The sequence below is a fragment of the Pseudonaja textilis genome, chromosome 2, assembly GCF_049901715.1.
Source record: "Pseudonaja textilis isolate UNSWEBS1 chromosome 2, rPseTex1.2, whole genome shotgun sequence".
Lineage (NCBI taxonomy): Eukaryota > Metazoa > Chordata > Lepidosauria > Squamata > Elapidae > Pseudonaja > Pseudonaja textilis.
This window is the reverse complement of record NC_141991.1, coordinates 143,336,945-143,358,541: the sequence shown is the minus strand read 5'-3', so window position 1 is coordinate 143,358,541 and position 21,597 is coordinate 143,336,945. Positions and strand designations below refer to the sequence as shown.

Genomic DNA, 21,597 nt, shown 5'->3' with positions numbered 1-21,597 from the left:
TTATGCTATTCAAAGAAAAGCAGAGAGCCCAGGAAAACTTTGAAGAACAATAAATGGGAGATGATAGACAAGAGAAGCCCCTTAAAAAGTGAATTAACCAAAGGTGATTGCTCCAGGAGAAATCTTCCAGTGCTGAAACTATTCTCATTGAAGAAAACTCTACTAGTACCATCACATCCCATCATTCTCAAACATTAGCTATGCTGGCTGGGTATCCTGGGAGCTAGAATCCCAACACATACGAAGTGTGTTAGATGGGAGTGGTGTGTGTGTGTGTGTGATCAGGCAGGGAAGAAAAGCCTGCTTACATTCATATAATACAGACAATTATTCATAGCACAGAGATTTAAAAATTGGAATGACTCAGTCAATTCCTCCAGTGCACAGACAGGAATGGAGAAGAAAGTGCCTTATATTCTTCTGCTACCCTATTTAGTGTTCCTGGACAACTATAGTGGGGGGAAAGGGGAGTTTTAGCTCTTTGAGATAAGCCAGGTAAGAATAGAATAGAATAGAATAGAATAGAATAGAATAGAATAGAATAGAATAGAATAGAATAGAATAGAATAGAATAGAATAGAATAGAATTCTTGATTGGCCAAGTGTTGTTGGACACAAATGGAATTTGCCTCAGTGAAAAGGCTCTCATTGTACATAAAAGAAAAGATACATTCATCAAGAGTCGAGAATCATAAGGTACGACACTTCATGATAGTCATAGGGTACAATAAGCAATCAAATCATACTAGGAAACAGTCCATATAAATCGTAAGGATACAAGTGACAAAGTTACGGTCATACAATCACAAGTGGGAGGGAAAAGACAATGCAAGGACTACTGCAACTCTATTGTTGTAGACTAGAATATTATAACAGAACCTCAAAAGCCGGTCAGTCTCCCTCTGCGTCCTCATTGTAGAGTACAAGTAGTCCTCGACTTACAATTCATTTAGTGACCGTTCAAAGTTGCCACACTGATGAAAAAAGTGACTGATGACCATTTTTCACAATCACGACCTTTGAAGCATCCCCATGATCATGTGATCAAAATTCAGGTGGTTGGCAACTGGTTCATACTTACAACCATTGCTATGTCCCATGGTCATGTGATCACCTTTTGCCACCTTCTGACAAGTAAAGTCAATGGAGATGCCAGATTCACTTAACAACCGGGTTGGTAACTTATCAACTGCTGTGATTCACTTAACAATTGTGGCAAGAAAAGTCATGAAACAGGGAAAAACAAATGTCTCACCTAACAACAGAAATTTTGGGCACAATTGTGGTCTAAGATGAGGACTGGCTGTATATCAAAGTGAGATTGAATGTCTTTCTCAACACTTTTCCTTCCCAGGGTTCAACTGATGTTTACTAATCAATTCTTGCATTCATTCCTCAAGGTTGTCTCTAAAATCCACTGCCAGTAAGTGGGCATCCCTAAATGCACTTTAATCTATTCAAAGAAGGCTCACTTCTTGTAATTAAGTGTTAGGTTTTATCCTGGAAATTTGGAATACAAAATGATGCTTTAATCTCTGAGATTTAGCTGCATAACCTCATTTATGTATTATCTCCCTGGTGATTGTAGGCAGGCACACATTTGGAGATAGAAACAACCTTACTCCCTTCCTTAAAAATAATTGGAGTGGTTCAGGACAGGGCTCCATTTGGGTAGGCCTTGGTTGGTCACCATTTAAACATTGTCAACTCTATATGATGGCAGAAGAGCTGTATCCAGTAAACAAAAGAAATTGGCAACTCTGGTCAGTCAAGCAAGTGAGTGTCCTTCATTGCCGGCCATTTCTGGGCTTTATTTTGCCCTCTTAACTTGGTTTTCCCTGATTTTGCACTCTCAGTTGGACTCCTAATATTATGGGATTGTGGAACTAGAAGTCAAGAGTGCCAAGATGGAGAAGACTGATTTGGAAGTAGCTGCAGGGGGAATGAAGAAAAACAGAGCAGCTTGAATGAGGGAGCCAATTTGGGCAAGTTTTTCTCCCTTTTCAGCCTTTCCTCTGATTGCTTCCCCAGCTGAGATTCAATCTGCAGCACAGCTGGCAGCCCTTTCCTGAGCCTCACGTAGACGCTCAGGCTAGCCTTCACTCACAACTTCCCCTCCTTGCCTACAAAATGCCAAGACAGGATGAGGCGTGCCAGGCACTAGGCGAGGCAGATCCCTGTGCACCAACCAAGACCTGCCCGCCTTGGTGGATATTCCTTCCCTCAGGGAGTTGGGTGGGTTGGGTGGGGAAGGCCATTGGAATGCAGCTCAACTGCTTTGGGGTGTGCAGGGAGCCGGCCCTGACACGCGCCCCCAGCTGCTTGGCTCGTGGCTCCCTCACGCCAGGACTCGTGGGCCCCACCTCTCCATTTTAATCCAAGAGACACCAGATCCCTTCTACCAATCCCTGAGTTTCATACCTAGTTATCATGGGACTTTGCATAAATATCATCCCCCATGCAGAGTAATCATTTCTTCCCATTTACATAGGGAGATTAAACGCTAAAGAAGGGCTAGCCCAATTAAAATTTGTCAGTGGATGGCCTTAGGCCAGCTGCAGGCTTTCAGCCCCTTACACTCAAAATAGAAATAACAAGGTATCTGCTTAATAGACTCCCCGCATCTCAAAGAATCTTATGCTAATGTATATAAAATAGAAATTTCATATGTGTAAAAACACATCTGGAAATAAGTATATTATATAATGGATCGAAACACAGAGTATCACATCCAAATGGGAAATACCAGCCAGCTTATAGCCAGAGCCTCATTGTTGGGAAAGGCCATCAATTTTCCCTCCCCCAGCCCCAAATTAAAGTCCCCTCCCCAGCACAAGGCTGTCTAGTCCTTGTTTGAACACATCCCAAGAAGGCGAGCCGACCACCCCCCTGGGTAATTAATTCCACAGTGAACCTATTCACAATATTAGGCGGTCTTCTAATTGAAATACCCTTATTCCATGTCCTGCCTTCTGGAGCAAGAGAGAACAGGTCTTAATTTTCTTCTCTGTGACATCCTTTGCTTTCAACTATGTAAAGAATGCTTTCTATTCCCCTCTCACTCCTCTCTGCTCAAGGCTTAGCATATCTAGCTGCTCCTTCAATCTTTCTTCACTTCATTTTTCATCCCCTGGTCACTTCTGTAAGGCACCGAACCAGACTGTACATGAATATATAAGACGAAAATATTTATTGCCTGTGATGCTACTTGATGCCATCCGAATTCTGCATTGGCTTCATCTGTAGCTAAATCACACTGCTAACTCATGCTAAGCGTGTAATTAATTGGGCTATTCAACAATCTGGATCTGAAGAGGAAATGGTGTTTCAGAGGACACAAGAAGGGGAATGTTCCGGAAGCATCCCTCAGACTTAAATTCATTCTTTCCGGGAACCACAGAAAAATGTGAATTATGTATAAGCAGTTATGAAGAGGACAGCATCCCTTGTTTGCTTTGAGATTTTTTTCCCCCACAAGTACTATTATAAAAACCAGATAGTGCCCCACAGACACAAACACAGATACACACATGCAGTATTGTACACACGATTTTGCTTTCTCACTGAAGAACCAGCATTTGTCACTGTTAAAATTCATGTTGCTATTTTGGTTCCATTTCTCTAACCAATCAAATTCTCATGAAATTGAGTTTTATCTTCTAGTGTATGACTTACTCCACCCCTCTGCAGACATGGCAAACATTTCCTCCATCTCTTTATCCAGGCTGTGTTCTTGTACAGTCAGCAAACCAGATGCTCATTTTGGACGAGCAAATTCCAGGCATCTTCTTTAGGATTAATTGCCTTCCAGCTAAACTAAGCAGCCTTTCAGACAAAGGGATAAAGTGCTGTGGAAAAGAGAACCCTTGACAAGCTTAATACACACTCTGCTTTGCTGCCCATCAGGGTTTGCTGGGAAAGATGTAAGCTGCCGCATCAGAAGCAGTGGTAAATTCTAAAATAGGATTTTCCAACCTTGTGCCCATCACGAGTACCGGATTTAAGTTCCCAGGATACGCAGTTAGCACGGCAAGCTACAATCCCATCTAAAGAATTATTGAATTGATTGAAGTCCAACACATTTGGAAGACATCAGATTGCTAAAGTTTTCTTTAAACTAGAATGCATATCCGAGCTTTTCCAGAATCCATTTAGGCCATTTCTCCAAGCATCCTTCTTTTCTATAAGAACCCACTTCGTATTCCAAACTCTTCCACATCCCTTGACTTCAGAAATAATTGAACATGTGCACACATGCATACATGCATGTGCATAACCACATGGATACAGGTGCGAGAATGCAAGCACACATAAAAGCACAGGTTGCTTGTTGCCCGATCCAACTGAAGATGCATGAATGTTTGCTTATTACCCAGATTTCATGTCACTTTAAAGAGAAACTAGCTTGTGCCAGAAAGCTTTCCAGAATTGTATCCCATGTCGAGCTGACAATCCTCACATCTTTCTCCCACTCTGTAAGCCCCTTGAAACTCTCCTGCATGCAAATCCTGAATAATAATTCTCTCATTTCTTGACTTATACCAATAAGGTGTCTTTCCAACCAACATATTTCCTTCTTTCCATCAATTTTTCAGGGTCTGTGGGGAGGGCAAGTAAAGGACAACTCCCCCAAAATTTAGAATGTAGCTTAGTGTTTGAAATAATCACATGAACCAGTCCTTTTGATTAGCTGATTAATGACTCTTGAATTCTTCAGAAGAGCCCAATCTTTCAATTTGTCATTCATAAATTAACATAAAGAAAGCAATATAAAAATGCAGTTAAGGGGCTGCAAAATTATCCCATTGTATCCTGTTTTACTGCATTATTGATGTATGGTAGAGCAATACAAAAAAATAAAATAAAATAGTTCTCATGAGCACCACCAATACTAGATTAGCAAATCTTCCCCCCAAAATAATGCAGTTCTTCTGTCAGTTCCTTTCTTCTCTCTATTCTTGTCAGCAATGAACCTGTAAATGCAGACCATTCCTCTGAAATTGATCACGCGTGTTCCCTGACAGAGTCAATATTTCCTACTCCTGGTGGACTCCCACCATGCCTGCCTCTGCCTTTTACTTCCATTCCAACCCCACCCTGTACACACACACACACACACACACACTGCAAGGGAGTGACACAATCCAGGCACACGCACTTGCCCAGAGGGGGCTAACAGGCTCGGAGAGGCGTGTGTCGGGCCTGTTGTGGCTGGCCAACTGAAGCCCTGCCCCCTCAAAGGCACACTCCAGAAGTTCATGAAGGGAAGTAGCATGCGGTACAAGGGTGTGTGACTTCTGTGAAAGAACAACCTGCAGGGTCCAGGGCAGCTGGTGATCCCCTCCCTTCTCTGAAGAAAGGGGACCCTTTTGATGCAGGAAGGGTAGGAGAGGAAAGAGAAAGAAAGAAGGATTTAGGGCTGAAATTCCCCAAGTCCCTGCTCACTGAGCTTAAGGAGGCCTGAAACATTTAGATTCTGGGGACCACCTCCTTGGTACCCCCATTCTGCAGCACAGTTAATATTCTTGCAGTTGTCTGGGGTCAGCATCCATCCTGTGTGGACAGTCCCTCCCCCACCAGCAGTGATGGCCTTGGCTGATTTTCATTACACCACAGGGATCAGCAGTGGATTCAAAGTCTATATCTTGGAAGGTGAGTATTTGAAAACCTTTTGTTTTTCTCCCCATCTTTTTCTATGGTGTTTGGCAATCCTGAGGCTTTGAATGAATAGTTCAGGATTGAACTGGCATCTGCTCAGGGGCCAAACATTGCCATGGGAGCGGGGGGGTGTTGCCAGAGACTTTTATTAATTGAAAAAGTAACGGCCATCAGAATCTGTCAATTCCAATGCCCGGCCTTCTCCTTAATTCCCAGAGGGCAGTGGGATAGAATGATGTGTGTGTGTGTGTGTGTGTGTTTCACTGAATCTGGGTGATCCATCCAATCCTGAAGATCAATCAGATCAGGAAAGTCCAGTTTGAAATGGGAAGAGCTTCTTTGCAGCAGCTGCTGTTACTCCTGTACAAGACAGCTTGACAATCTCCTCAGGGGCATGAAAATTCATTCATGAGGCTCCAGCGGGCCTTCATGGACCAATACTCTGCTTTTCTAGCACCCCTCAACCAACTGCTATCCTGTCTAAAATACCATCCATTGCCACCCAAACCTGCCCCCTTCCATGAAAGTAGCCAAACCCACTCTCTCCATCCCTCTCCATTAGCTCGCGGGGGTGTTTCCGCCCTCGAAGCCAAAACAATTATTGTCAGAGAGGCAACAGCCTCAAACGCATAATCCAAATTTCAATATGTTTGCTTCCATTAGTATTGATTTATTTTCCACCTCATTGAGTTTACTTTTGGATCTCCAATTTCTTTGTCACGTCGTGGTTCTAATCAGTCCCATGGATTGCCCTGTGCATGGCTAACATTTGAATTGGAAGCTCTTCGGGCGAGAACATGTAATGCTATATTTAGGAGAAAGGAAGAGGTGTTTTCCCTCAGGATTTTATTTTTTAAATTGGAAGAATTCTCTTAGATTCCTTCAGATATGATCATGAAACAGATGAATGAGGGTTTTTTTTTTTTAGTAAAGTTCCTTTTGATATGGGTTGAGAAGGCGTTAATAATTTTAAATCCAGTGTTGTCTTTCTTTGCTATTGCTGTGATTCTTATTTACCCTTAATGAAAATAATGGTTTTGGGGGGTCCTCAATGCAGAAATGAAACCACTTGGATTTAGCATCTGTAGAAGGGAAACCAAATATTGAAGAATCCCACCATTCAAGTCATATACAAGCGAGCACTCCCAAGTGAAGATCTTGCAGTACACGAAGTTTTGTTTCTGGACTTCAGCCTCTGTGGCTACAAAGGGCTCTTCCAAAATTATTCTTTTTCTCTCTCCAAATTTCAACCAACCCAGGCATCTTAGTTCTTTGAAACAAAGGAAACCTGGTCTGCAAATAGGCCAAAGTTCACTGCTAATTAGCAAATCCCACACATAAAAATGCAAGTCCTGATGCGCCTCTTATAAATGTGTGTCAAATGCCATACCAAACTTGTCTGAACACGAGCCGTTCGTCACAACAATTATGCCACCTATTTTAATAAGGGCAGAAAAGTTCAGCTTAAACATCTTCCCGGAGGGCCAATTTAGAGATTCGGGGAAAGCGTATGTATCAGCCTGCCAAGAAATGCATTAGATCTCCTTAGCATGCAGGTACGAAAGCTACCTATTTGGAAAAAACCAAGGGTTAGGTCAGTGGACCATGTCCAAACAAACAAGGAAGAGCTAGGAGAATCAATTACGTACTTTACTGGTTTTCCATAGGTATGTTACATGTCATGTAAGTCTATAAATTCTGTGTTTATGACTCATCTCCGTTTCTCTTGGATGCCACAGCAATGGGGAATTCTGCAATTCCTATGCCATTTATTCAGATTGCCAATTCTGTGCCTGCCGCATGCATGTTGCTGATCATGACATTTCCCCCCAATGCATTATTTTAGTAAGTCTGACGATATCACCTATAGCAGAGAGAAGTATTGGCTGATCCCTGAAAGCTAACCGAGCTTGAAATCTGTTGGCATTTGGATTGGAGACCAAAAGGAAATCCCAAGATTATAGACAAGACTGGGAAATTTTTTAAAAAAAATCATTGTGGATGAAGGCTATAGCGAATTACTTACATACTGTAGTCAAGAAAATTACATGGACATGCCCATATAGTCATAACGTAGTAAATTTTTTACCATGCCATACCATACCATACCATAGCCAGTGATTCCCCAACCTTCGCTGGTTGGGGGGCCAGCTGAGGGAGAGAGAGGGAAAGTGGATGTGCGAGCAGCGGGCTGGTGTGCATGCACATGCAGCTCCGTTCACGTGAGCGGTGGGCTACCAGGCATGTGTATGTGCACCAACCCGCCTCTCGTGCGGCCCAGTTCCAAATAAGCCATGGCCCGGTAGTGGGCCACGGCTCGGGGGTTGAGGACCCCTGCCATCGCACACCATACTTTAGTATTATCATTGCTAGATACTGGAAGCAGGGCAGAAAAGCTGGGGGAAAAAATGGCTTCCCTAATGCTACATGAATTGAAGGCATGTTTTGATCTCTGGAGAGGATAGAATTTCTAGTTCACAGCTGGAACCGGAGCTGAGTTTAAGCTGACAGGGAATATTGAAAAGGTCTGACCTGAATTAAGCATAGATGCATGCCATGAAAAAAAACATGACACTTCTTTTGGCTGAGTTTTTCAGGGAACCTTTAAAACAGGGTAAAAGCATTGGCTTACTCAGGATGGAAATGGGGGACTTCTGACTCAGTCCGGTGTTGATTTGAGATACCCTCCTATAAGTCTGGCCCTTACAACGTTGTCAGGAATCTTAGTAAAAGTGATGGCAACCATCCTTGATTGGCTAGATAGCCTCAACTAAGTTAAGGGGGGAAGGAAAATCTACGACAATTTTATGAAATATCTATTCCAGAATTAATAGGACCTCTGGGAAGAGAGACAAGTGGTACATTAGTAATAGCTCCTTGCATGGCAGGACCTGGCAATTTTTTGTTTCCCACACACCCAGTTCGACACTTAATGTCAAAAGCAATAAATGCCAGAAGTACCTGCTTTTCTTTGACAGGAACCGAATTGAAATGATATCCATTTGTTATTTTTGACACCATTTCATTCTCCGGTGCTTGGGAAATCAAATGTTTTAGGGGGGAAGCTTTTTCAATGCAGCTGCTTGCTTCAAATTTTTCAAAGTCCACATGAACCTGTTTTCCCATTGTTTTCCTATTAGTTTTTCTTACCAGAAAAATAATAATGAAGGACAAAAAAGTGGAGTTGCAGAAAAGCTTTTTTTACTGTGAGATATATATACATTCATACATACATACATATGTGTGTGTATATGTTTGTTTATGTATATATAATTTTATTTGTTAATATTGTAAAATACAAAATAGAAATAATAACTGAATAAGACTCTCCTATCTGGAAGAACTCAGAAATCTTTAACCGAGTGGGTCAGTGGTAGTATTCAATATTTTTTACTACTGCTTCTGTGGGCGTGGCTTGGTGGGCGTGGTATGTGTGGCATGGCTTGGTGGGCGTGGCAGCGGAAGGATACTGCAAAATCCCCATTCCCTCCCCACCCCACTAACCTGCTTTCCAGCTCCGTTCTCCTGTGCAGGGCAACAAAAGAAGACCCAGCCAATCAGCTGGGACTCAGGAGGCAGGGAATAGATGGAGGCGGGGCCAATCACAGGTGGTATTTGTCGGTTCTCTGAACTACTCAAAATTTCCACTACCAGTTCTCCAGAACCGGTCAGAACCAGCTGAATGCCACCTCTGGAATGGGTTATTTTTAAGGCCTTAATATATCAATGCCAAACATGGACTTTTCAAACAATAGATGACATTCATAACATCAACTGAATGTTTACAAACACCACCCAGAAATTCCAATTTAGCACTTGCTCGCAGCCTTTTCTAGGAGTGAAATACAATGGTACACACACACACACATCAAGGTTTCTCCACTGTTCTCAGCTGCCGCCATCTTATCTCCTCTTGCCAGGCCACTCTTCCTTTGAGAATGAGCAGAGGTTCCACCGCCTCCCAGCCTACCGGCTGCCCACCTGTCCAAACAAGCGCAAGGCCAGCCTGGATGTGAGAAGAATCCCTGAAGGCCAGAAGGGATCCAAAGTCAGGCGATTGTCGAGCAGGCCTATTGCAGCGTGAGTATACTGAGTGCCCAGTAGGGGGCAGTGTAACCCTAAGGAGAAAATCCACCCCAGAGATTGAATCTTCCCATTGAAGAATGACAAGCCTTTTTGGAGGCTTAGAGGTTCTGTTTGTATAACAACCCTGCAAGGTAGCTCAGTAGTATCACCTCTGTATTTCATAGAGAGGACAAACAGGAGGGACTTGATGAAGCATATCATGCCTTTTATTATAAGAAGAAGTGGGGGGGAGGGGAAGCAAAGAAATACCTTAGGAGGAAAAACTCATAAAGAAGCATACCTATTTTGAGAGTTGCCTTTTGGAATTCACAAGAACAGTACAAGATTCTAGGCTAAAAATGTCCCGGCTTGCAGCTCAGCTTTACACCCTAGAGTTGAAATCTCCTGTTGGAGACACAGTTTTACTCTGGATTTATTTCCTACTACGTAGAAACGTTTTCCACCTATAGCAGCTTTAACTCTGGGGAAGTTTTTCTTGTTCTCTTATATCTGGGCTGTCAAACTTGCGGCCCACGAGCCGGATGCGTCACACCCTGGCCACGCCCATGCCTGGTTTAGCGAAGGGGGGAAAAGTCCCGATATGTCATGTGACCCCGATGTGATGCCGTGAGTTTGACACCCCCGTCTTACATGAGTGACATCCCCAACGTGCAACCACAATTGAGGCCAAAATTTCTGTTGCTAAGTGAGAAATTGGTTAAGTGAGTTTTACCCCATTTTAGGATTTTTTTTGTCACATTGGTTAAGTGAATCACTGCAATTGTTAAATAAATAATGCAGTTGTTAAGTGAATCTGGCTTCCCCATGGACTCTGCTTGTCAGGAAGTCGCAAAAGGGATTCACGTGACCCCCAAGACACTGCAACTGTCATAAATGTGACTCGGTTGTCAAGCATCCCAAAATAAATCACGTGAACATGTAGAAACTGCAACAGTCATATGTGTGAGAAATAGTGATAAGTCATTTTTTTTTCCAGTGCCATTATAATGTCAACTGGTCACTAAATGAACTGTTGTAAGTCAAGGACTATCTGTACTCCCTTTTATGCCAGGTACATCCCAACCTGCCAAAGTATCATGGCCTTATCATTTCAGGATGCTCCTGGCTCCTCAAGATAGTGAGTTCCGCTAATAAGATTTCATTTTCTTCTCCTTCCTCAAAGAAAAACTCCTGTTTTAAGAGGTTTCTTTCTTTAGGCAGTGACTCCAGACCTGGCTTTGTATTTTCTTATCTGAAAAGCAGAATTTCTGGAAAAGCCTTAGAAAAAGTCCAAATGGTTAACTACCAGCTGTTAGCTAGAAATTCCTTCACCCTCTCGTTTATTCTATAGCTGGTAAGATATTTAAGTGCCCGTGAATAAATTCCCCTGTGAACACATCTCCAAACACAGGGACAAAATCAGTGGTTGGATTTAAAAAAAATTACTACCATTTCTGTGGGCATGGCTTGGTGGGCATGGCATGGTGGGTGTGGCAGGTGAAGAATACTGAAAAATCCACATTCCTTCCCCACCCCACTAACCTGCTTTCCAGCTCTGTTCTCCTGTCAGGGCAACAAAAAAAGATCCAGCCAATCAGCTGGGACTCGGGAGGCAGAGAATAGATGGGGGCGGGGCCACTCAGAGATGGTATTTGCTGGTTCTCCGAACTACTCAAAATTTCCAGAATTGGTGAAAACCACCTCTGGACAAAATCCACACATCTTTCTCTGTTTCAGAAAACGCAGAACTGGGTTGAATGTTTTCTTTGCAAAAGGACCCACTTTAGCAAACCTGACATTGTTTTCTTTTTCAAAAGTTTAAAATGGTAGGGTGCAAATGATATATAGCCATTGTCTGGAGGCAAATGTTTCCAGTTTAATAACATTCCAGTTTAAATGGCACACTGTGAATTTTAAATCCGATTGCATTGGGTGAATCATTAATCTCTTAACCAATTTCTCATGAATAATATAAGAGATTAAAATATGTAGGCTATCATTATTCATTTCACTTCTGTCTGTCTTATATTAATGCGGGGGAGTGGGGGAGGGACCTGAAAGAGACCGACAGGTTGGATATGAGCCATGTTTTTAAGCTGAATAACTATTCTGGGAACTGATTCATAAACTAAGGGGCTTATCTTATCTTAAGGTAGAAGAGTCACACCTTGAAAGTCCACAGCCTATTTAGAAGTTGCCATTTTAATGGATCACTTTCTTAAGGTGACACAAAAAGAACATGATTAAATATATTCAGAGTGATCATTCTCAATGGGATCAATGGGTTTAATTTTAATTAAATCAAATTTAATATTTCTCCTGGTCTGGTCCATTTTTTTGGTCCTAGCTCCCAATCCCTGTTACCTTTTGGACTGAGGCCCCGCTCACGCCAAGTGCAAAAGATGGTGTGATAGTCACACACGCAGTGCAGAGAGGTCTGCATCCGGTATACCACAGGCCTCTCTTCCTGTTCTAGAAGACACATTCCAATATATATATATATATATATATCTAAATCATCCCTGGAACAAATTTCTGCATCTGGTATACCACAGGCCTCTCTTCCTGTTCTAGAAGACATATTCCAAAATATATATATCTAAATCATCCCTGGAACAAATTACTGGAAGGAGGTGGGGGTGCAAAGAGTGGAAAGAGGCCTTTCTGTTTTGAATATCACCCCCCCCCCCAACACAATCTCTGTTTTAAAAGGGAGCATCCATATTAATGGGTTGCCGGATCGAAGCATTGAGCCATAATCTGAGGACTCCTGAGTTCTTACCCTGATTTCCTTTTCTGGTGCACAAATGCAACCTAACCGATCTTGTGTCTGAAATAATAAACTGAGGTGTCTTCCACCTACATTGCAGTAAGCATAACTAATGTGTCAGGATTCCAGCGATCACCCTAATTAAATCATGAGCCTCGAGCCAAACTTCAAAAAACTTCAAAGGATTTATTAGAAGCGACATGCTGGCATGACCTGGATGAAGCTGACTCTGAGATATGTAATTTACAATCACCTATGACCCTGTTTCCCCCCACCGCTCTGGGTGTATCATAATTCAGATTGTCCAACTAAATACATTCATGGGCTGGGTGTCATCAATCACATTCTCCAATAGAGGAATTTCCCGCCCAGAATACCTGGTTGCCTCAGTTACCATCTTTGTGAGCTGGGAATGTGCTTCTGAGTTCATTTGCTGTATGCTCTTTCAAGGTCCCTCCCACCTTTCTTTTTGCAACTTGGAAACAGGCATAGGAATGTTTTAACAAGTTGACATAATGCTCTTTCCTCTTCCTTTTTCCCCCACAACAACAAACCTGTGGGGTGCGCTGGGCTGAACTAGGAGAAAGGAACTGGCCCAAAGTCACCCAATTGGCTTTCATGTCTAGGGCAGGCAGGACTAGAACTAATGATCTAAGTATAGTATATAAAATCATACATTGCAATGTCCTACCTGTCAATGAATACTTCAGCTTCAACCATAACAATACAAGAGCAAACAACAGATACAAACTCAAGGTTAATTGCACCAAACTTGATTGCAGGAAATACGACTTCAGCAGCAGAGTGGTCAATGTCTGGAATACTCTACCCGACTCTGTGGTTTCTTCCCCAAACCCCAAAAACTTCAACCTTAGACTGTCTACTATTGACCCCACCCCTTTCCTAAGAGGCCTGTAGGGGACGTGCATAAGCGCACCAACGTGCCCACCGTCCCTGTCCTATTGTTTCTTTTTATTTTTCTTATCCATGTATTCATTTATTTTTCTTATCCATGTATTCATAACTATGTTTTTACTTATACCTATTATCTTGTAAGCAATTGACAAACCAAATAAAATAAATAAAATAAAACATAAATAAATCTTTTGGTTTCTAGGCTGGTTCTTTAACCACTAGAGTCGACCAAACCTTTTATCTTCATAAGGAAGTGTGATGCCCAAGAAGGGCAGGGGAAAGACTTCTCTGATATAAGCAACGTTATGCTGCATGAGGAGGCCTCCTTGGTGTTAGACCTTGGCAGGGACATGACACTCTGTACATGGCTCAGAAGCACTTTTCTTACCACTGCTCAAGTGATGAGACTGACCTGACCCTAAAGTCACAGAAGGGAATCCCAACCCATCTGATACTGTCTTGCATTATAGGTTCTAAAAGTCACCCCGCTTGTACCCCTCCGGCATTTCCGGAGCTCTCCCAGATGGAAAAAGCTGAATCAATTTCCTTATTTTCTCTCTTGCAATCACCATGTTTTGGATTCCATGTGGGGGCATTTGGAAAGATGCAATGAATCCAGCTCTGTGAAGCCTAAAAAGCCTCCCTGCCGATGGGTGACAGCTTTTGTGTGTGTCTCTCCCTCTCCCTCTCCAGCTCTCAGGACCGGGTGGCAACTCCTGCATCCGTCCCCATTGCCCCCATTGCCGTGTCCTGCGTCTCCACCTCCAGCGCTGCCGTTTGCAAGGATTCCAGGGGGCTTCCCGCCCCCTGCACACAGAAACGCCCCCCAAAGGAGCCCCTTGTGGAGCCCGCCCTAACAGTCACCCAGCTGCAGCAGGTAAGTTGGCTCAGTGCATTTTTTTGCGCCATTCTCTGCTTCTCTCCTCTCCTCTCCTCTCCTCTCCTCCACTCCCTTCTCTCCTCTCCTCTCCTCCACTCCAGTCCCTTCCTCCTCCTCTCCCTCCCTCCTCCTCCCTTCCTCCCTCCTCTCTCCTCTCCTCTCTCCACTCCTTCCCTCTCCTCCACCCACCCTTCTCTCTCTCCTCTCCTCCACCCACCCCTTCCTCCTCTCCTCCTCCACCCACTCCCTTCTCTCCTCTCCTCTCATCCATTCCCTCCTCTCCTCTCTCCTCTCCTCTCTCTCCTCCATTCCTCCTCTCCTCCTCCTTTCTCTCTCTCTCTCCTCTCTCCTTTCCTCTCCTCTCCTCTCCTCCCTCTCCTCCACTCCACTATTCCCTCTCTCTCATCCATCCTCTCTCCTCTCCTCTCCCTCCTCTCCTCTCCTCCACTTCCTTCCCTCCTCTCCTCTTCTCCTCCCTCCCTTCCTCTCCTCTCTTCTTCTTCCTCACTTCTTTCTCCGACTTGATCTTTCAGATGCGGCCATCAGTCATCACCTGTGCCCCACGTCGAAGCTGCCCAGAGGCTCCGCCAAGCCCCAGTTCCCCAGTAAGTCCTCCCATTTCCCCACTCGCGCTCCCTTTCCGCCCTTCACCAACCCTCCAAGAACATTTCTCCTTTACCGACTTGTTCACCCTTGCGATGGGCCTGGGAAGAAGTATCCCTGGTGGGGACGGCTTGGGAGTTTGCTAAGCACTTGAATTGCGATCACTAGGCAGCAGAGATGCTACGAAGGCTGCTACTACAAGGACTTTCATAAGTCCGCTTCTTTAGCCTTATTGTGACTTTGAACAGTCGCTGAACGAATCGTTGTTCCAGAAGGAGTACCTGTAATAACCAAATCTTGCAAGTCTGATTGCGGATGGTCCTCGACTTAAGAACACAATTGAGCCCAACATTTCTGTGGTTAAGTGAGACATTTGTGAAGCGAGTTTCTCTCCCTTTTGCAACCTTTTTGCCACAGTTGTTAAGTGAATCACTGCAGTTCACAAGTTAGTAACCTGGTTGTTTAGTGAATCTGGCTTCCTCCCATTGACGTTGCTTGTCAGAAAATTGCACAGGGTGATCACCTGACCTTGGCACACAGCGACTGTCTTAAATATGAACCAGGTACCGAAGGTCTGAATTTTGATGACTACAGAGAAGCTGCAAAGATTGTCAACTGTGAAAAATGGTCATAAGTCACATTTTTCAGCTGTTATAACTTTAAATGGACACTAAACGAACTGTTGTAAGTCAAGGACTACCTGTACACTCTTCCTCCTTCTTATAGTTCAGTGAATTAGGGAGGTTTCTGGTATTTGCAAGATTTCCCAAAATTATCTCTTGTTCTGGACTGGAAAAAAAAATTGTCGGCCTCTTTTACCAATAGCAAAAGCACTTATTATACACTGCTTCCTAGTGCTTTATAGCAGGGGTCCCCAACCACCAGTCCCTGGACCGGTACCGGTCCGTAGAACAATTTCTACCAGGCCACTGGTTTGCTGGGCGCCGCCATCCTGTTTTGATGTAAAAGTGCTTCCGGTGAGCTTTTCCAGGTAGAAAGCGGCGTTTGGGTGTTGAAGGAATCCTCGCACCTTAGTTTCATCGGAGGGGGGGCGGCTTCGAATGAAACTAAGGCGTGAGGATTCTTTCAGCACGCATGGCAAGGTGAGCCGAGCGACCGTCCCGAAGCCGTCGCGAAGCCCATCGACACAGGTACAAAGGAGGAGTTGAAGGTGGCGGGGAGAAGCGGGGGACGGCTGGCTGGCCGGTCGCTCGGCTCGCCTTGCCATGCGTGCTGATGCCGGTACCGGGCCGCGGATGATTTTATGATGCCAGTACCGAGCCGCAGCACAAAAAAAGGTTGGGGACCACTGCTTTATAGCACTCTCTAAGTTGTCAAATACAAGGTCCACAGGCCACATCTGGCTCGTGATGCGGTCAGATCCAGCCTGTGAGGCCACCCTGGATAATGTAAGGTGTCGGTTCCCATTGCTTTGGCCTGGCCTACCCAGCGCGAAGAGGAAACATTGGGCAAGGTGTGGCTTCAGTCTGGTCTACCCAGTGTGAAGAGGAAACATGCCAGCAGTTTGGGGAGTGGCATCAAGCTGGCCACACTGCCCATTTGACCATGTCCATCCAGTTGGCCATGCCCAATGAGTGGCATCAAAGCTGGCCACGCCCAGCCGGTTGGCCACATCTACCCAGTTGGCCATGCACACCTGCCCCCCTCCCCCCCCGAAGTCAACCAAAACCCTGATGCAGCCCTCAATGAAATTGAGTTTGATACCCCTGCTGTAAGCGGTTTACAGGGTATATTTCTGACTTGTTAACCCCTTACCTTTTGCCTAGATGATAGTTCTTGCATATACTGGTAGTACCTGATTTACAATTATTCATTTAGTGACCATTCAAAGTTACAGTAACATTGAAAAAAGTGACTCAGGACTATTTTTCACCCTTACAAGTATTGCAGCATCTGGTCATGTGACTGAAATTCGTAGACTTGGAATCTGACATGGGTTTACGACGGTCACAACTTAACTGCCAGGATTCACTTTACAACTGTGGCAAGCAAGGTCATAAAATGGCACAAAACTCACTTAACTATCTTGCCTAGTACAGAGGTTTTGGCCTCCATTGTGGTTGTATGTTGAGGATGATCTGTATCCATCACGTTCATCTTTTTTATTGTGAAATCCTTGGTGCTCTCTGAACTTGGTTGTTTGTTTATAGATGTTTTGTGACAAGACTAGGGAGCATCTTCATTGCTGGAAGAGAGTGAGATTTGTACCTTGCCCTGTCAGGGTTGTTTCCTCCTTGGAAATTTCTGGATTGTTCAGAGACGAGTATCTACCAAAGGGCTCTTTGATAGACCTGTAAGCGCAGCACGAACTCCAGTGGCAGATTAAGGCTCACTGGTGCCCTAAGCACTGACAAATCTTGGTGCTCCTCTCCTTTGTACTTGCTATCCATACGAAGTCAACTTTGTAGTGCCCTCTTTGGGCCTGGTGCCCTAAGCACATGCTTCGTCTGCTTAATGGTTAATACACCACTGGCAAACTCCACTCCATAAGTTGGTATGTAGTTTCTGGGCTTAGACAACAAGTCAAGGTTGGTAGAGTCAGAAGAGTCATCCTTCAGCAGAATTTCCTTTAACTGCTGTGTCTTTCCCCATATTCGAGTCAAGGACCACAAACAACCTGTTCCAGTGTGTTTTTAGAGATCAGAAGAGGAAGGAAGGGGGAAAGAGATCATTTAGAAAAGGGGATGTGGAATCATAACCTTCCCACTAACGCTGTAACACGGAATGCATTCTTCATCAGAAGATGAGAATGCGCAACTATTAATAACTGAACTCCAGAAAGTATCTGGAAGCAGCATGGGCCAGAGGTCATCATAGAGCAATGAAATCAGAACTGAATGTTTCCTAACTAACCTACTTCCCTTTCTCCTTAGCTCTCCCCAGCAAAGCGTACAAATGGGACCTCCAATTTTCCCCACTCTCAAAGGCTGTGTCCATGGACCACCAACATCTCAGCATCATTCAGCAGAGCAGCATCTCCCAGGCAGACGATCAAAGAGGCAGATGGGAATCTCTAACCTCGCTTTTGATAGCTTATCCATTGTCGTTGACCTGGGGGAGTCCTCTTATACGCCTGTAGCAGCCTGTCCTTCCTAGGGCCGGGCCCCAATATCGCGCTCACCACTTCCCTTTTTTTTTTTTGTATCTTGGTAGCCTACTCTGTACCTACACCCTAAACCTGGCTTACGGATCTCCTTCCAAATACCTTGTTGGTAGCTGCATTCCTGACTTTAAATCCATATATGTGAACGCTCCACTCCAAATAGATAATTTCTTGCTAATCTCCATGGGTGAAGAGTCTTTAGTTCCGCATTTCGATTCCAGTGAAACCCAGCCATGTGTCTTGCAATAGGCAAGACATGATATTCTTTGTCCTTGCCACGTGGTACTTGGATATTGCCTTTATGTACTAAGGTCCATTTCATTGCCATCCGTACCAGTGTTTTTCAGCTTTAAGATGTGTGGATCTGAACCCCCACATTTCCCCAGTCAACATTAAAGTTGCCAAGCTTGAAAAATCTCTTATCTATACCAATAATCAACTCAGAATCCTGTGGGAGCAAACAATGACATTCTCCAAGCAGACGAAGGAGATTTAGAGGTCGAAGAAGAACCTCAGTCTAAGGAAGAGGGGACAAATCTAGCCCAATGATAACTGATCACTATCATGATCCAGGAACATCAGCAAGAGGGGAACAGAAAACGGGAGGAAATGAAAAGGGGTTTCCTAGAAAAGGAAATGGCATGGCTACCTGGAACCCAGCAGGTTTTCTTGCAGATCCTACCTGCTATAGCAATCTTTATCAGGGTACCTGGCAAAGCCAGCTGGCTGAGGAATTCTGGGAGTTGAAGTCCACAAGTCTTAAAGTTGCCAAGGTTGGACACCCCTGGTCTATATGAATGAGCCTCTGTGGCGCAGTGGTTAGAGTGCAGTACTGCAAGCTACTTCTGCATCCAGCTGCCTCCAATTTGGCAGTTCGAATCTCACCAGGTTGACTCAGCCTTCCATCCTTCCGAGGTGGGTAAAATGAGGACCCAGATGGTTGGGGGCAATAGGCTGACTCTGTAAACCGCTTAGAGGGGGCTGTGAAGCACTATAAAGTGGTAGATAAGTCTTAAGTCCTATTGCTATTGCTATCTGTCGAAGAGTGTGCACGGTGACAGTGTACGCATAAGAGATATGTGCAGGCTAATAGTACAGATAGTCCTTGACTTACAACAGTACATTTAGTGACCTTCAAAGTGACAACGGCACTGAAAAAAAATGACCTATGACCACTTTACACCCTTATGACCTTTGCAACATCCTGGATCATATTTAGGATGGTTGCAGTGTCCCAGGGTCACATGGTCCCCCTTCTGTGACCTTCGGAGAGAATGACCTATGACCACTTTTCACCCTTATGACCTTTGCAACATCCTGGATCATATTTAGGATGGTTGCAGTGTCCCAGGGTCACATGGTCCCCCTTCTGTGACCTTCGGAGAGAAGCAAAGTCAATGGGGAAGCCAGATTCACTTCACAACCGGGTTACTAATTTCACAACTGCAGTGATTCCCTGACTAAATGTGGCAAGAAAGGTCGTAACGTGCGGCAAAACTCTCAAAACACATTTCTCACTTGGCAAGATAAATGTTGGGCTCAGTTGTGGTCGTAAGTTAAGGACTACCTGTGATGAAGGAGAAAAAGTTCAGCAGGCTCTAATCGTTCTGACATGTTGCACTTTTATTGTCTGCAACACACACGCACACCAATGGGGAAATCTTTAGAACAAAACACACGATGACTTGCAAAGAAATACAGGAAAGAGGAAATTGACCTAGAAACCACAAGTAACCGCTGACACTGGAAGAATCAGATGAGGAAATGCCACCGCTTAGAAAATGGGGAGTAGCTTCTCTGCGCCTATGTAGCTCCCTACATCTCTCCTATTTGTAATTCATGAATGTCAATAAAGTAGTATTTAACTCTGTGCAACGGGATGGGAGGTTGCCGTGAGGAAAGAATACCATTTTCTTGGTGCTTCCTGTCAAACTCTACAAATAATCATTTTTTAAAAAAAACCCTAACATGAGAGGGGAATAAAAAGGTCTTAAATTATTTCCCATGGAGCTATTTTATATTATTTCTTTTTAAAAAAAAAAAAACATCCACCCGGCCTAATGCAATGCACTCCATTCTACCACTTCAGATCCCTGCCACTTTAGTATGTTGCCAGTCAGGCTTCAGGGTTGCATTGCAGGATCAATAATATTTGGAGAAAGAAGAAAAAGGTTGGTAAACTCACACACATACCAGGGGTGCGATTCAGCCGGTATAACAACCGGTTCGGTGAGCGTGCATGTGCTCTGTGTTTAAAAAAACTAATGCTTTCCTTCGACTGCAGCTGAAGAAAACAGCTGAGGTGCCACGTGAATCAGCTGCGCTCTAACACAAAAGGCATAAAGCGTAGAAAAGAGCAGGGGCAGGCGGGCCCATTCTCGTCGGAGCAAACTGATTCTGAGCAGCTGATCGTTGGAACAGGGGGTTCGCCTGAACTGGTCCAAAACAGTAGAATCCCACCCCCTCACACACACACACACACACACACACACACACTTCTCAAATAGATCATTATCTAACATCTTCAAGAAAAATAAATGGAGAGTGTGAGACTTGCCACAACTTAAACCTCTAAATAGAAATGATCCTTGGCTCCATTTGTTGAGAAAGGTATTGTTTATTAGAGATCAAGGGCATTGTGGTAGTATATAGCTAGAACTGAGAATCGCCTGCCCAAATCCCTATATTCTACTTTTCTCTCCCTTTAACTCTCTCTCATTGCCCATCCCAGTATCACCAAACGGGTTCAGACAAGATGTTTTCCTCACGGTCAGTCCAAGTGCAGTTTGGTAGGCGGCTCCTTCCTTCCAGATGGGTGACCTTGTAGCAATGTCTTAAGGCAGAGTTCCCCAACCTTTCCAGGCTGGCGGGGGGAGGGGGGCAAAAGAGGGGGTGATTTTGTGCGAGGGGCAAGTGCATGTGCATATAAGTGCCTAAGATGTTCACAGTGATGTTTGCGAGTGGGGCTGTGAGCGCCTGCAATGAGACTCGTTCAAGGATCCTGTGACTACACTCGCATGTGCGTGCACACCAGTTGGCCCCTCACAGAGCCCACTGGTGATTAACCCATGGCCCAGTAGTGGGCCGTGGACCACAGGGTGGGGACCCCTGTCTTAAGGAGAAACAGCACTTTCATTTCCGCGAGCATTCCCCCCTTCGTTCTCCCTCCCCACAGTTCATGGCAGATACAGATACAGATTAACAAGAGTTGGAAGGGACCTTATAGGTCATCTAGCTCAACCCTCCCCCCAAGCAGACTCTTCACCATTTTTGACAGATAGCAGTTCCAGTCTCTTCTTGAAAGCTTCCAATGATGAAACACCCACAACTTCCGAAGGCAAGCTGTTCCATTGGTTGGTTGCTCTCACTGTCAGAAAATGTCTCCTTATTTCCAGGTTAAATCTCTCCTTGGTCAGTTTCCATCCATTGTTCCTTGTCTGGCCTACAGGCGCTTTAGAAAATAGCTTGACCCCTTCCTCTCTGTGGCAGCCCCTCAAATATTGGAACATTGCTATCGTGTCTCCCCTGGTCCTTCTCTTCACTAGACTAGCCAAGTTCCTGCAACCGTTCTTCATGTTTTAG

General features: G+C 44.4%; 1 protein-coding gene across 1 annotated transcript; it reads left to right on the top strand.

The window, feature by feature from the left end:
• Nucleotides 1–5,239: 5,239 nt before the first annotated feature.
• LOC113443290 (uncharacterized) lies at nt 5,240–18,430 on the top strand. Its single transcript, XM_026711406.2, has 5 exons — nt 5,240–5,652; nt 9,579–9,738; nt 14,102–14,285; nt 14,822–14,893; nt 17,786–18,430. Exons 1-5 carry the CDS (start codon nt 5,586–5,588, stop codon nt 17,927–17,929), a joined length of 627 nt encoding a protein of 208 aa, XP_026567191.2. The 5' UTR covers nt 5,240–5,585; the 3' UTR covers nt 17,930–18,430.
• Nucleotides 18,431–21,597: the final 3,167 nt, after the last annotated feature.

Excerpts from the sequence above, each read along its gene's own strand:
- LOC113443290 (XM_026711406.2), top strand. The coding sequence starts at position 5,586 with ATGGCCTTGGCTGATTTTCATTACACCACAGGGATCAGCAGTGGATTC. Across the intron at positions 9,739-14,101 it reads TCGAGCAGGCCTATTGCAGC|CTCTCAGGACCGGGTGGCAA; the intron begins GTGAGTATACTG and ends CTCCCTCTCCAG. Across the intron at positions 14,894-17,785 it reads CGCCAAGCCCCAGTTCCCCA|CTCTCCCCAGCAAAGCGTAC; the intron begins GTAAGTCCTCCC and ends CTTTCTCCTTAG.